The sequence below is a fragment of the Perca fluviatilis genome, chromosome 14 (assembly GCF_010015445.1).
Source record: "Perca fluviatilis chromosome 14, GENO_Pfluv_1.0, whole genome shotgun sequence".
NCBI lineage: Eukaryota > Metazoa > Chordata > Actinopteri > Perciformes > Percidae > Perca > Perca fluviatilis.
Window position 1 is genome coordinate 5,644,380 of NC_053125.1, and position 15,063 is coordinate 5,659,442.

Below are 15,063 nucleotides of genomic sequence, written 5' to 3' on the forward strand. Positions count from 1 at the left end.
GGTGGACCGGTGCAGCTTGTACACTTAATAGCCTACAAGTCATTCACGGGATCAATTACGCATCACATGAGTTTGCCCCCCCGACACAGCGTTTGTTCCTTGGGAGATGGATCCGTGCGTCCCGCCTCCTGTGCGCCATGGATGTCTGAGGCTCAGCAACTACTAACTATGAAGATACAATCTGCCAGTTCCCAGCATTAGCACAGCACTTTGCGATGGTTAGCTTGTTACATATGACGATATATGCTAAATGTAACGTTTCTTTTACATTAGTGTGTGACTGACCTATTTAGGTGCGTTTTGAGATGCCTGATGAAGTCCGACGTTGTTGATTCGGCATCATTTATCTTGGTGCCACATTCCTTGTATGTAGCTGTTGGCTTACTGCCACTGTTTACAAAGTTATTGAAAACAAAACGAATGACAAAAGGCACAACTCTGGGAGGACTTGGTATTTTCTGATTCTAAATCTGCAACTATTTTTTGTTTTTTGGTGGTAAAACCGAAACTTGTCAGGGCCGAATGAATTAGGCGCAGGTGACCTTTTTTTCGGTGGCATAACTGACAGTGATATTTATATGTATTGGTATTTACCTCAAAAGCACATTAAGCTAAAAGCAAGGTCACTTCTTCAGACTTGCGAGTGCTGTGAAATCGATATGCGGTTTGCTCACGTAGCCTGGTGGTGTGGTGGTGAAGCATGGTGGTGAAGTGCAGTGCAGTCATGCTGCGTTCATGAGCGTAGGGTAGGCTCAGGTCTACATCCGTAGTAGCCTATATTTTAATTTAACGTCTTTAATGGTAAGAGATCGCACAGGGATGGATGATAAGCGTTGATTAAGATTAAATTACAATGCCACATATGGCAGACACCTTCAGATATGAGAGACCCCCTCAGATTTTTTACTTTGGTGCTTTCATGGGAGCCAGTCCTCACTCTATGGGAGCTCAGCTCCCTCTGGCTCCCACGTAATTCGAACACTGATTTAAACAAACCTTTATCATCCTGGTTTAATGGCACATCTGAGTGATGCCTTTTGAATGTGCGTCAGCTGAGCAAAGGCAACACACCCATAGGCCAATCTTCCAGTTTTTAAATTTTTTTTTGTCCTCGAAATAGCTTGACCGGATTGCACGCCAATTAGCGTGTTGTGCTAACCCAGTGGTTCCCAAACTGGAGGGCCCGGAGTTAGAACAGGCTAGATATAAATAACTGATGCATGATTCTGCTGCACTGCTAGCAAGGTCATGACAAGTTCGGAAAGGACTGCCAGGTAAACGTAAAGCAGACAAGGAAGCTACACCAAATTTACAACTAACACAAAAATATTTGACCTTTTAAAAGGGGGGCCCTGCAGAAAAAAGTTTGGGAACCACTGCACTAACCTCAGCACATGTTGCAAATGGCGTACAGCTAAAAGTGTCCAGGCAGGCGGAACTCACGCTTGTGAACTTTGGTTCCACATTACATGTATCTGTACTAATATTACTACTACAATGGCTACATCTCAGGGACCTTACTTGATAGCTTCTCGGCTGAACTGGAAGTGGGGTTAGCCCTATGTTCCCACAGCCCAATGGTCCCACAGCCCTATGTTCCTACAGCCCAATGGTCCCACAGTCCTATGTTCCTACAGCCCAATGGTCCCACAGCCCTATGTTCCTACAGCCCTATGTTCCCACAGCCCAATGTTCCTACAGCCCTATGTTCCTACAGCCCTATGTTCCCACAGCCCAATGGTCCTACAGCCCTATGTTCCTACAGCCCTATGTTCCCACAGCCCAATGGTCCTACAGCCCTATGTTCCCAAAGCCCTATGTTCCCACAGCCCAATGGTCCTACAGCCCTATGTTCCTACAGCCCTATGTTCCCACAGCCCAATGGTCCTACAGCCCTATGTTCCCAAAGCCCTATGTTCCTACAGCCCTATGTTCCCACAGCCTAATGGTCCCACAGCCCAATGGTCCTACAGCCCTATGTTCCCACAGCCCTATGTTCCCACAGCCTAATGGTCCCACAGCCCAATGGTCCTACAGCCCTATGTTCCCACAGCCCAATGGTCCTACAGCCCTATGTTCCCAAAGCCCTATGTTCCTACAGCCCTATGTTCCCACAGCCCAATGGTCCTACAGCCCTATGTTCCCACAGCCCTATGTTCCTACAGCCCTATGTTCCCACAGCCTAATGGTCCCACAGCCCAATGGTCCTACAGCCCTATGTTCCCACAGCCCTATGTTCCTACAGCCCTATGTTCCCACAGCCCTATGTTCCCACATTTCTAAGATTTTTCAAAATTAGGTGTTGTGTTCCTACATTCCCCTTCAATTTAAGCCCTATCCTCCCACAACAGTTTTTAGGGTTAGGGGGATAAAATCTGATACAAATTTATGAAAAATTAAATAGGAGCTATAGGCGAGGATACACGAGAGCTGCCTTCCCGGTAGCCGTGCAGCTGAAGGAGTTGCTAACTCCACCCAAACAGCGGGCGAATTCTTGGGACGCTTCAGAGGAAAGGACTCCTCATCCCTCTACAACACATTTTCTCGTTGCCTCTCTCCACCCATGATTCCCACGAGGAAGGGAGGCAAGTGGAGGACACGAGGAGGCAATTTAAGCAACATGAGATGCAGCAACTGTGTATTCTGCGTGCACCGAACCGTTGACCAGCATGCTGTGACAGTTCGGTACCAATATTCAAACTGTTACAACCCTACAAAATAGTGGAATGTTTCTGTTAGGAGCCATTATATAGCTTTGCTTTTCGTTTTGTTTATATATCCCATTGGTGACCATGCTTATGCAATTTTGTATTTGATCACTGGGTGGAGCATTGTCACCGGCAAGCATAAAGGTGTGTGGCAAAGGGGAAAGCATACAGCTTTTCACTGTTTTAGTGGCTTGTCAGTGGTGTAGTCTTATTAGTGTTTAGTTGGAAAGCAGAGTGAAACCTACCTGAAATGATGGACAAACTCAAATATACCTGTGCTACGTGGTGAGTATGCACTGACGTGAAATAAATGGGTCAACGCACTGAAAGATATTTAAAGTATGGACATTGATATATTGGCAGCCCAAGCCATTTCCCCCTTTGTCTCACCGCATTGGCCCACTGTAGGTCTGGTTAAAAGACTGTACAGTTTCTTTCACTTTTACCATTTAAAACTTCAGCCAGAAATCTGCCAAATCACTTAAAATTGGTGTACTACTTCACTTCACTTTATGTTTATCTTTGAAAACAGTTGGTATGCTGTGTGTAACGTGAGTGCTATCTCACAGCCCTATCTGTGCAGCCCAGGTATTGACCCAACTTCCTTTTGCAACTTTCTCTCCCTCCCTGCAAGGTTAGATCGCACAAAGGACTGACTGAGAGCAGCAGAGGAGGGAGAGTCAGTCAGTGGAGCTGTGAAGTCAAAGAGAGTGGGAGTGAGTGTGTTAGAGAAACAAACTGCTCGAAAGATTCAACCAGAGAATCAGAGGAGGATTTCTTGCATTTAGAAATGCCGTGCTAACCAGATAACTGTTGAACTTACAGATCTGTGAGGAGAAAAAGAGAGAGAAAGAGAAGAAATAGGATACAGGGAAAAGGGGGGAAAAAAAGAAAAGTGCCAGAATAGCCTACAAACGGAGCCAGAGGAAACCTAGAGAAAAAGAAGAGGACCCTCCTCTTCTTTGGAATCTGATACTCAGCTGTGAACACATTTCTGCATTAAGGTGAGTGTTTTTTCGCTTGTTACTTGGGTTCTAACACCCCACAAAGGCTACATTTTGTTTCCATGTTTTTCAAAAAATGCTCTTTACTCTTAAGTGTGAAAGATACGTCAATTGTTTTTAAAGCCTAATATTCCTGGCAGCTGCTGTCCTGTCAGCCATGTAGAAGTATCCATGATGTTATTGTTAAGATGCTGATGAAAGCGATTGCACTGAAGTAACTCAGCAATGTTACTAGACTAGTCTCGGTGAGTTTACAGGAACATCTGGAACCTGTGGATGTGTGTGCTCTCACCATCTGCACTTGGCTGAAACTGCTATGAAAACAAGTTTCATCACATTCATGCGTTTGGTAACCCCACTGGGTTGGCTCAATGCAGGAGCAGCCTGTATTATTGCTTGGATCCCCAAAGGTAAATATATGATGGTGTTGGCGGACCTGTTGCAAGCTCAAAAAGCAACTCACAGCAATAACAAAACAGCATGCGCAGACTTGCTAACATTATATTTACTGACTGCCTATTTTATTCAGAGAATGCGGACAAACACCTGTTAACCAATGGGCCATCTAGAGCCCCTCCTTTTGAAAACAACAGGTTGAAGAAATCTTTTATATATCGGTCTATGCTGTTGCTACACCCGGACTGGTGTGGCATGTCATGGTGTAAACTGACAATAAAGTTGCTCAAGGCTCTTTCTGAAATCACTCCCTCTTTACTTTACAGTGCACTTTAGTGAAGGTCTTCCATCTATTTTATTTTTTTAAGATAATTTTTTTGGGGAGCTTTTAGGCCTTTATTGACAGGGCAGCTGAAGACATGAAAGGGGAGGGAGGGAGAGAGGGAGGGGGGAATGACATGCAGCAAAGGCCCGCAGGTCGGAGTTGGGCCTGCTACGTCGAGGAGTAAACCTCTATATATGGGCTCTACCAACTGAGCTATCCGGGCGCCCCCGCCATCTGTTTAAGTGTCTGCATTCTAAATACAGTTGAAACCAGATATTTACATACACTTAAAAAAAAAAAAAAAACCCATTTATTTCTTTACTGTCATACATTAAATCAGAGTAAACTTTTTCTGTTTTAGATCAATACATATTAACATATTTTTTGCATTTGTTAAATGTCAGAATCGAGCGAGGGAGAATTTTTATGTATTTTTTTTGTCACTTTCATCAAAGTCAGAAGTATACATACACTTCCTTAGTATTTGGTAGAATTGCCCCGAAACTGTTTCACTGGGCCAAACGTTTTGGGTATCCTTCCACAAGCTTTCTACAATAGTTTGCTGGAATTTTGGCCCACTCCTCTTGACAGAACTGGTGTAACTGGGTCAGGTTTGTAGGCCTTCTTGCTCGCTTCGCCTTTTCAGTGCCGCCCACAAATGTTCTGTGGGATTGAGATCAGGGCTTTGTGATGGCCACTCCAATACCTTGACTTTGTTGTCCTTAAGCCACTTTGTAACTAATTTGGAGGTATGCTTGGGGTCATTGTCCATTTGGAAGACCCATTTGCACCCAAGCTTTAACTTCCTGGCTGATGTCTTCAGATGTTGCTTCAATATATCCACAAAATTTTCTTTTCTCGTGATGCAATCTATTTTGTGAAGTGCACCAGTCCCTTCTGCAGCAAAGCAGCCCCACAACATTATACTACCACCCCCATACTTCACAGTTGGGATGGTGTTCTGAGGCTTCAAAGCTTCGCCCTTTTTCCTCCAAATATACCGTTTAACATTATGGCTGAACAGTTCAATTTTTGTTTCGTCAGACCACAGGACATGTCTCCAGAAATTAAGATTTTTGTCCCCATGTGCAGTTGCAAACTGTAGTCTGGCTTTTTTATGGTGGTTTTGAAGTAATGGCTTTCTTCTCCCAGAGTAACCTTTTAGCTCATGGTGGTACAGGTCTTGTTTTACTGTGGATAATGACACTGTCTTACCAGTTTCAGCTAGCATCTTCACAAGGTCTTTTGCTGTTGTCCTGGGATTGATTCGCACATTTTGCACCAAAAAACGTTCATCTCTGGGACTCAGAATCCGTCTCCTTCCTGAGCGGTATGATGGTTGTACATTCCCATGTTTTTTATACTTGCGTATTATTGTCTGAACAGATGAACGTGGGACCTTCAGGCATCTGGAAATTGCACCAAAGGATGAGCCACACTTGTGGAGGTCCACAATTCTTTTCCTGATGTCTTGGTTGATTTCTCTTGATTTTCCCATGATGTCAAAGAAAGAGGCTCTGTGTTTGAGGTGTTCCTTTATATGTATCCACAGTTCTGTCAAGAGGAGTGGGCCAAAATTCCAGCAAACTATTGTAGTAGAAAGCTTGTGGAAGGATACCCAAAACGTTTGGGTCTGTGAAACAAGTTTCGGCAATACTAAATTACTAAATATAAAGTTTAAAAAATACATAAAAATTCTCCCTCGCTCAATTCTGAACAACAACAAATGCAAAAAATATGTTAATATGTATTGATCTAAAACAGAAAAAGTTTACTCTGATTTAATGTATGACAGTAAAGAAATAAAAGTTTTTGTGGGTTTTTTTTAAGTGTATGTAAATATCTGGTTTCAACTGTATGAAAGCTATGCTGCAATCAGTTCCCTGAAGAAATACACAATGTACCAAAAAGTAAGTAGGGCCAGGCGATATGGAGAAAATCCAATTTCCCGATATTTTTTACCATAAACTGTACAATCAATGTTGATATTGCAGTGAAATAATAGGGTTGACTATTGGTGCTTTCACAAAATATTCACACAATGAGATGTTTGATAAATAAGTAGTGATTACTAAGTGGGTAAAGGCAAATGAGTAGAACAGCAAGTCAGTCTGGGAAGTTCAGAAAATGACATCACTTTACCGTATCGCAGCCTTTAAAACCAAAAGACAACACTTGTGTCATATTACAATATTATGATATCCAAAATGTAAGACAATATCTAGTCTCATATATCGATGTCAATATAATACCGATGTATTGCCCAGCCCTAATTAGAAAAGGAGTAGCAGTGTAGCCTTGATGACGGGGGAGGGTGTGTAGCCGTAGGCACATCTACCCCTCCCTATCTCTGCTCTTCATCAACTTCTGTTGCAGCTACTGGGTCAAAGGTATCGACATGCTCTGGCTTGTTCTGTCTTAGACCTCCATTCAACTGCCAAGTTGTCTGCGACCCAGGGACATCTCTGTGATTTATTTCTCTGTACCAAAGTCTGTCTTGCAAAGTACTTGAAACCGATACTAATAAATTCTCTACTCCCAAAAAGGATCTTATGACTAGTCACCTTTTAGAATATTAGTTGAATAAAAGTCATAAAGTATCGTATATTTCATGTACTTAAGTTTCAAAAGTAATTTTCAGATATTAAATGCATTCATATAAGAAGTAAAAGCAAAAAAGTTGGTTATAAACTTTATTGTGGCTTCCTTATATTAATAAAGCATACTATTCAGGGTTTCCACTCATTCTTAAACATCAAATTCAAAGTCTTTCCCAGGACTTTCCAGGCACAATTCCCTCAAGTTAAAGTCCCAAACACCGCATATTTTGAGAGCTGACATCAACAAAGAGAAAAGCAGAAACAGAATTTTCATTTTCGTGTGAGGAAGGATCTTTCACTTCAACATACGCAAACATTTCTGTGTGGGTAAGGTTATCTTTATCAGCCCTCGTCTGTTAGACTGGCGGCAGCGCCTGCATCAGGTACTTCCATTATTACAGTATGCTTCCTCTTCCTCTTCTTTAGTTTTGGCCTATGGTTTTGGCAATTTACAACAAACAAACATGACGTCACCAACAGTTGAATGGAGCGTACACTAACTTGCAATCTAGGAGCAATACTTTTTTGCAGTGTCACAAATGTCTGCTGATTTTATTTTGTACTAACGAGTAAGGGAGATGCTTAGTGGATATGTAGTGGAGTAAAAGTACAGTAACGAAATATTTGTACGTTGTACACAATTCAGTAGCTCACAGAATTGGTTCACTTGGTTTTGGAAATATAATTCATTGCATGTTTGACAGGGAAATTATTAGCCAATGGTGTGGCCCTGTCTTGCAGAAGGGCCTTGTGTCGAAATCTTCTTTTTTTTTTTTTTATATTGTGCTCATATACAATTGCATAATGCAATGCAGTATTTCATAGTCATAGCAACTACATGAAGGCACAGACTAATAAGTGGTGCCACAAAAACAATGAAAATTAAAGCTGCGAGCAGCGATGACGGGCCCTCGCTTCTTGCCCCGGGGGGTACTGGCAAATGCAACATCACATGTAGACCACACATTCTAAGTTTCATGTAAATTGGAATAACTTTTGCCAAGATAGAACCGTTCATGTTTCAACACCCACCTACAGGAAATTGTTCCTCCATAACTTGCGCATTGTGTTAGCTATCAAAATTCTTTTGATAACTTTTAGTCACGAGGGTCCACCGAGTCTATATCAAAGTTTTCGTGCAGATTGGACTCACGGCCCAGGAGGAGTTAGACAAAGTATGTTTCCCATATATTGCAATGTGAATAATTAATAAAAAAAATTCTAACAGTGCCATCTAATGGCCGATTCACTCTAAATTTGGCATGGATGCTCAAGCCCTTATGCGGAACAACTGTGTCATATTTGGTGGCAATCGGAATAAGTCTTGGTAAGATACGCAACTTCCTGTTTCGACAGCCCCCTACAGGAAGTTGGTCCTCTGTAACTTGCGCATTGCGTTAGCTATCAAAATTATTTTGATATGTTATTGTCATGAGGGTCCACCGAGTCTAAGTGCACATTTTTGTGCAGATGGGACTCACGCTCTTGGAGGAGTTAAAAAAAGGAGGTTTCGCTCAAAGCAAATTAGCTAATTAATAAAAAGAAATTAAAACAGCGCCATCTAAAGGCCAATTGACGACATATTTGGCAAACAGCCTCATTGGCACATGAGGAACAACTTAAGTTTTGTGTCCATTGGAATAGCCGTTGGTAAGATATAACCATTCCTGTTTCCACTCCCACCTACAGGAAGTTGGTCCTCCATAACTTGTGCATTGTTTCAGCTATCAATATTCTTTTGATAACTTTTTGTCACGAGGGTCCTCCTAGTGTATATGCAAGTTTTCGTGCCGATCAGACTCACGTCCCAGGAGTAGTTAGACAAAGTAGGCTTCCCATATGTCAATATTTTGATGATTAAATAAAAAAAAAATAAAACAGCGACATCTAATGGCCGATTGCAGCCAACTTTGGCACAGTTGCTAAACCGGCCAGGAGGAACATCCTTGTCAAGTTTCGGGGCAATCGGAATAATTGTTGTCAAGATAACGCAACTTCCTGTTTAGACAGTAAGTTGCTATAACTTGCGCATTTTTTCAACTATCAAAATTCTCTGGATAACTTTTCGTTATGAGGGTCAACAGATACTTCCTGCAAAGATTCAAGAAGATTGAAGTCACGGCCTAGGACGAGTTCGAAAGAATGTAAAACACCTGAAAAATGCATAACTAAAAATGGCCGCCTTCTGGTTGGGCGGAGCTAATGAATGTAAATGGGAAATATGTCTGCAATGATTAGAGCAATATGGGTATTAAATCTGGTGAAGATCGGAGCAACTAGGTCCAAGTTAAGGCCTTCTACTCATTAGGGGGCGCTATGGAGCCCGCTTACAGGAATGGGCCAAATTGTTGTACAGTCCTCGAAAACCCCCAGGTGTTTATATGGGCAATTTCTTTGTGAGTTTTCGTATATATTGAGGCCGTCAAAAATGTGCCCAAGGGCAAAAACCAATTAGGGTCACATAGGCCACGCCCACTTTGACCAGTCCGTACCTTACTATAGGGGTGGCCTCATGAGTGGCCCTAGGTGGTACCCATCAAATTTTGTAAAAATCGGATGAGCAGTTCACGAGGTATAAACTTTATGTACTTGTAGTGCCCCCTAGTGGCCAATGTTCGTAAAATGTGTGGGGCACCTCCAGAGGGTCATGGCAAACAAGAATCTTAAGTTTTGCGTTAATAGCAATTATTTTGGTTGAGATATGGCAAAGTTGGTGTTTTCATACTTAGCTACACACATTTGTTTGTACGTAATGTGTGCAATTTTTATCCTATAAAGATTCTTTGGATAACTTTTTGTCAGGTCCGTCTAGAGATGCTACCTGCCAAGTTTCATGCAGATCGGTCGCACGGTCTAGGAGGAGTTCGGAAAAGTAGGTTTTCAATAAATCGCCATTTTTCACGCATAAAAGTCTAGGCGGAAATGGGCGTGGCCTATATCAGGAGATTCAGCTGGATCCAGGGAATGCGAAGATATATGGTTTTTGAATGTGCGATGTACGGCTTGGGAGTTATAGGGCCAAACGCGGGTTTTTCTGCAATAGCGCCACCTAGTGGTGCATATGAGTAATTATTTTGAATCTTTGCAATTTTCACCAGTTGTGACATGTTTGCAAATTGTTGTGAGTTTCCGTGCATGCTAACCCCCTCAAAAATGCGACGATGGACTCGGAAAAATAATCTGACGAAAAACAATAGGTTCCTTCGCACTTTCAGTGCAAGGCACCGTTGGGGCCTTGCACTTTCGTGCTCGGGCCCTAATTAAAGCTGCAAGCAGCGATGACGGGCCCTCGCTTCTTGCCCCGGGGGGTACTGGCAAATGCAACATCACATGTAGACCACACATTCTAAGTTTCATGTAAATCGGCATAACTTTTGCCAAGATAGAACCGTGCATGTTTCGACACCCACCTACAGGAAGTTGTTCCTCCATAACTTGTGCATTGTTGCAGCTATCAAAATTCTTTTGATAACTTTTACTCAAGAGGGTCCACCGTGTCTATATCCAAGTTTTCGTGCAGATTGGACTCACGGCCTAGGAGGAGTTAGACAAAGTATGTTTCCCATATATCGCAATGTGAATAATTAATTAAAGAAATTCTAACAGCGCCATCTAATGGCCGATTCACTCTAAATTTGGCATGGATGCTCAAGCCCCTATGCGGAACAACTGCGTCATTTTGGGAGGCAATCGGAATAAGTCTTGGTGAGATACGCAACTTCCTGTTTCGACAGCCACCTTCAGGAAGTTGGTCCTCTGTAACTTGCGCATTGTGTTAGCTATCAAAATTCTTTTGATAACATTTTGTCAGGAGGGTCCACAGAGTCTACGCATACATTTTTGTGCAGATGGTACTCACGCTCTATGAGGAGTTAAAAAAAGTAGGTTTCGCATAAAGCAAATTTGCTAATTAATTAAAAAAATGACAACAGCGCCATTTAAAGGCCGATTGACACCATATTTGGCACACAACCTCACTGGCATATGAGGAACAACTGTCTTAAGTTTTATGTCCATCGGAATAGCCGTGCGCAAGATACAACCGTTCCTGTTTCGACATCCACCTACAGGAAGTTGGTCCTCTGTAACTTGCGCATTGTGTTAGCTATCAATATTCTTTTGATAACTTTTTCTCATGAGGGTCCTCTGAGTCTATATGCAAGTTTTCGTGCCGATCGGACTCCCGCCCCAGGAGTAGTTAGACAGAGTATGTTTCCCATATATCAATATTTTGCTGACTAATTTAAAAAAATCAAAACAGCGCAATCTAATGGCAGATTGCCACCAGGTTTGGCACAGATGCTAAACTGGCCATGAGGAACAACCTTGTCAAGTTTCGCGGCAATCCGAATAATTGTTGCCACGATAAGGCAACTTCCTGTTTAGACAGGAAGTTCATATAACTTGCGCGTTATTTCAACTATCAAAATTCTCTGGATAACTTTTCGTCATGAGTGTCAACAGATACTACCTGCAAAGATTCAAGAAGTTTGAAATCACGGCCTAGGACGAGTTCGAAAGAATGTAAAACGCCTGAAATATGCATAATTTAAAATGGCTGCCTTCCGGTTGGGCGGAGCTAATGAAGGTAAATGGGAAATATGTCTGCAATGATTAGAGCAATATGTGTATTAAGTCTGGTGACGATCGGAGCAACTATGTCCAAGTTAAGGCCTTCCACGCATTAGGGGGCGCTATGGAGCCCGCTTACAGGTATGGCCCAAATCGCTGTACAGTCTCGCAAAGCTCCCAGGTCTTTATGTGGGGGCAAATTTTTGTGAGTTTTCGTATATAATGAGGCCGTCATAAATGTGCCCAGGTGCTAAAACCAATTAGGGGGCGCTATAAAGCAACCGTACCACTCCCAAGCCTAAATGTGAATTCAGATGAAAGAGTTTAATATTCTGCACATGGCTGCAAAAGTTTGAGATTTTTCGTGCATCCTAAAGTCCTCAAACAAGTGTTCGTAAAATGAAGATTTTTTCACGAAAACCAAGATTTCGGAAATATTTGAATTTTGTAATTTTTTCGAAAAATAGCACCATAGACTTCAAGATGAGATCTATGTTCCCTCAAAAGTTGGTGTATTAACTTATTACTTTTGTCTAATTTAAGGCGCACGTTAGGGGGCGCTATGGAGCCCCCTGGCAACGCCCAAGCCCAATCACTACAGAACTTTGCAATTTTCACCAGTTGTGACGTGTGCAAATTTTTGTGAGTTTTCGTGCATACTAACGCCCTCAAAAATGCAACAAAGGACTCGGAAAAATAATAATAATCTGACGAAAAACAATAGGTTCCTTCGCACTTTCAGTGCAAGGCACCGTTGGGGCCTTGCACTTTCGTGCTCGTGCCCTAATAAAATGATATTTTCCGTATATTGTACTTGATGGAAAACAAGAGTCCCAGCATGTTTGCCGGTGTACAATTCATGTTTAAATGTTAAACCACAAGTGTAGTGTCCGTTTGACCACGTTCCAAGATCCAAGCTCCAGTCTGCAATGGAGTATCTTTGTTTTGACTCGTGTTCCATTGAATTAAACCAAACTGTCTTGCGCACTCAGAAGTCCAGAAGGTAAGGAAAACGTCGGATGAGGATTTTTTTTTTTTTTATTAAGATTTTAATCAGGTCCCTCACGGATTTGATGTTCTGTTAATGCTATCACAAATCCCAGTATGCCTAACAGCCATATATCAATGTCCTTTTTGTATCTGCAGGCAACCAGCTGTATTTACACTGTGGGCTATTACAGTGTATATATACACACGCGCACACACACACACACACACACACACACACACACACACACACACACACATACACACACACACACTGCGCCTGGAAGCTGCAAACACACTGCCCAAACAGCACGCAGTGCATGCTCAGTCCCGGGTTTAAGGCTCCAGTTTGATTGGAAATGTTGAATAATAGACAAAGGAGTTGGTCTGAGCCTAAAACCTGTAAATGTGTTACAGAGACAAGTCAAAATTAATTTTTGTCAATACTAAAAATATATCCACCATCGGTATTAATATCTTCGTACTCAGGGCTTAGAGAAGAATGAGAATATCAAAGTGAATACAAAGGTAACAGCAACATTTATCCATTCAAGCCTAATTTATAAAAAAGATATTTAACTTTGTGAATAATACCTAACTGCAACATTCTCATGACAAAAGCTACTGTTTGTGCTACAGTAATGTTATTATCGTGCATAGAGCTCTCATGATGCCAACTGCAGCTCTGAGTCACGTCCTGCAACTGTTCTGTGTGTTGCAGACCCCTTATCTTTTGCATCATTTGCTCTTTTGCATCAGTGTGGTTGTAAACATTTGCTTACTTTGAAAATGATATTCAAATTATTACTAGGGAAAGACACTCATATCAGCACGTCAGTGCGCCCACACACAATATGTGACAGCTACAGATGATTACATTTTGAGGAACACCTTGATTCCTAAGACCTTCGCAAATTCTTATGAAATCTTCTAATTTGTAAACATAAGTTAATGAGTGCAACATTTACTGTAGAAATATGTGGGCTTCCTCAGAGATATCACCATGATCATCTTCTCTAACTACTAATGCTGCGCTGTTGACATGTTGATCTCGGTGAAGCCAGAGAGTCAGTTGATAACCAGCTCTGTAGGATTAAGGGGGTTAGGTGTAGGTAAAGCCATTTATCCAGAACTTATCCACTTCATGCTTGGCGGGGTGTGTTGTTGGGTACCCAGTGACGCGGTATTGCCGTTTTTTGGTGCAGTTTCAACACGCAAAATGACAAAAATGCGTCCAACGGAAAAGTGCTTCTAATTAACTCAATAGGCTATGGCGTCGCTGTGTCCATTTCTTTCACTGTCTATGGGTTGACAGCTTCAGCCCATCTGTAGTAGCCTTCAAGCACCCACATGTTGTCAGTTGAACTATTGGTTATAAACATGCTGTTATGTGTTTATGTCTTTAGATGGAAGTCTACACTGTAACAGTAGCAACTGGAACATCAGAGTATTCAGGCACTAACAACTACATCTACGTGACCCTGGTGGGGGAGAAAGGAGAGAGTGAACGCACCCTGCTGGACAACCCTGGACTTGACTTCTGTCGAGGAGCAGTAAGTGTGAATAATAAGCTAAAAAAATAAACTGATGTGTGTTCAAATTAAAGAACATAGACTACTTTAAATTAGATTTTCTTTGGAGCAAAATTACGTGGTATCAGATTGGTGCATAAACTCAAGAACTTGAGTACTACTGATACCAGCATTTTAGTTGGTATCGGAGGCTTTTCGGAGGCTTTTCCGATACCGATATCGGTACATCTCTTTAAATAGTGATCACAGGTATGATTTAATATTTTTCTGCTTCTCCATCCCTCCATCTCCGTCAGGTGGATCAGTACAAGGTGACCAGTCCTTCACATTTAGGCTCCCTTCTACTGGTCAGACTGCAGAAACAGAGGTACTGGTTGGAAGATAACTGGTTCTGTCGCTACGTCACAGTGGAGCCTCCAGGCGGCGACAAAGTGCTGACTTTCCCTTGTTACCGCTGGCTCATAGGAGACGTCAAGGTGGAGATAAGAGAGGGAACAGGTAGGAAAGATTAGAAGCGTTCAGAATCCACCCCTAATGGTCAGCTGTAATGGTACCGTTGAGCAAGGCAACCAAATCCAAAAGGATCCTGTGGAGCTGGTCGGTGCCAGACTAGTTATCCAGGGCAGTAGCTCTTACATTGCAGGGTGCCATTCAAATTTCTTTTGACAGCCAAGCATCAAAAGCAGCAAATCCTGCTGTGTGGACTGATCATTCATTCAGCTGTTTTATAATCCTTTGTCCAACTGAACCTGCTATGAACCAGCCTGTGCTGAGATGGATAAAGTAGTGTAGACTCAGAGGAACAGTGCACAGTTAGTATGCATTTTAGCGTGAAATTATTATTTGGAACAAAGGCGGGACAAAGTTTTGGAATGTCCATCGCAGCTACAGCGTGGGTAAGGTTAGGGAAAGATGGTGCTAATGGCCAATAAACTGTGG

The 15,063-nt window shown here is 42.2% G+C and overlaps 1 protein-coding gene across 1 annotated transcript in view; it reads left to right on the forward strand.

Annotated features, from left to right (window-relative positions):
• Positions 1-3,354: 3,354 nt before the first annotated feature.
• alox12 (arachidonate 12-lipoxygenase) overlaps positions 3,355-15,063 on the forward strand; it is a 31,823-nt gene continuing 20,114 nt past the window's right edge. Inside the window, exons 1-3 of the mRNA XM_039823380.1 lie at positions 3,355-3,712; positions 13,999-14,145; positions 14,421-14,622. Coding sequence (XP_039679314.1) covers positions 13,999-14,145; positions 14,421-14,622 — 349 coding nt within the window. The 5' untranslated portion in view covers positions 3,355-3,712. The remainder of the gene's footprint in view (positions 3,713-13,998; positions 14,146-14,420; positions 14,623-15,063) is intronic.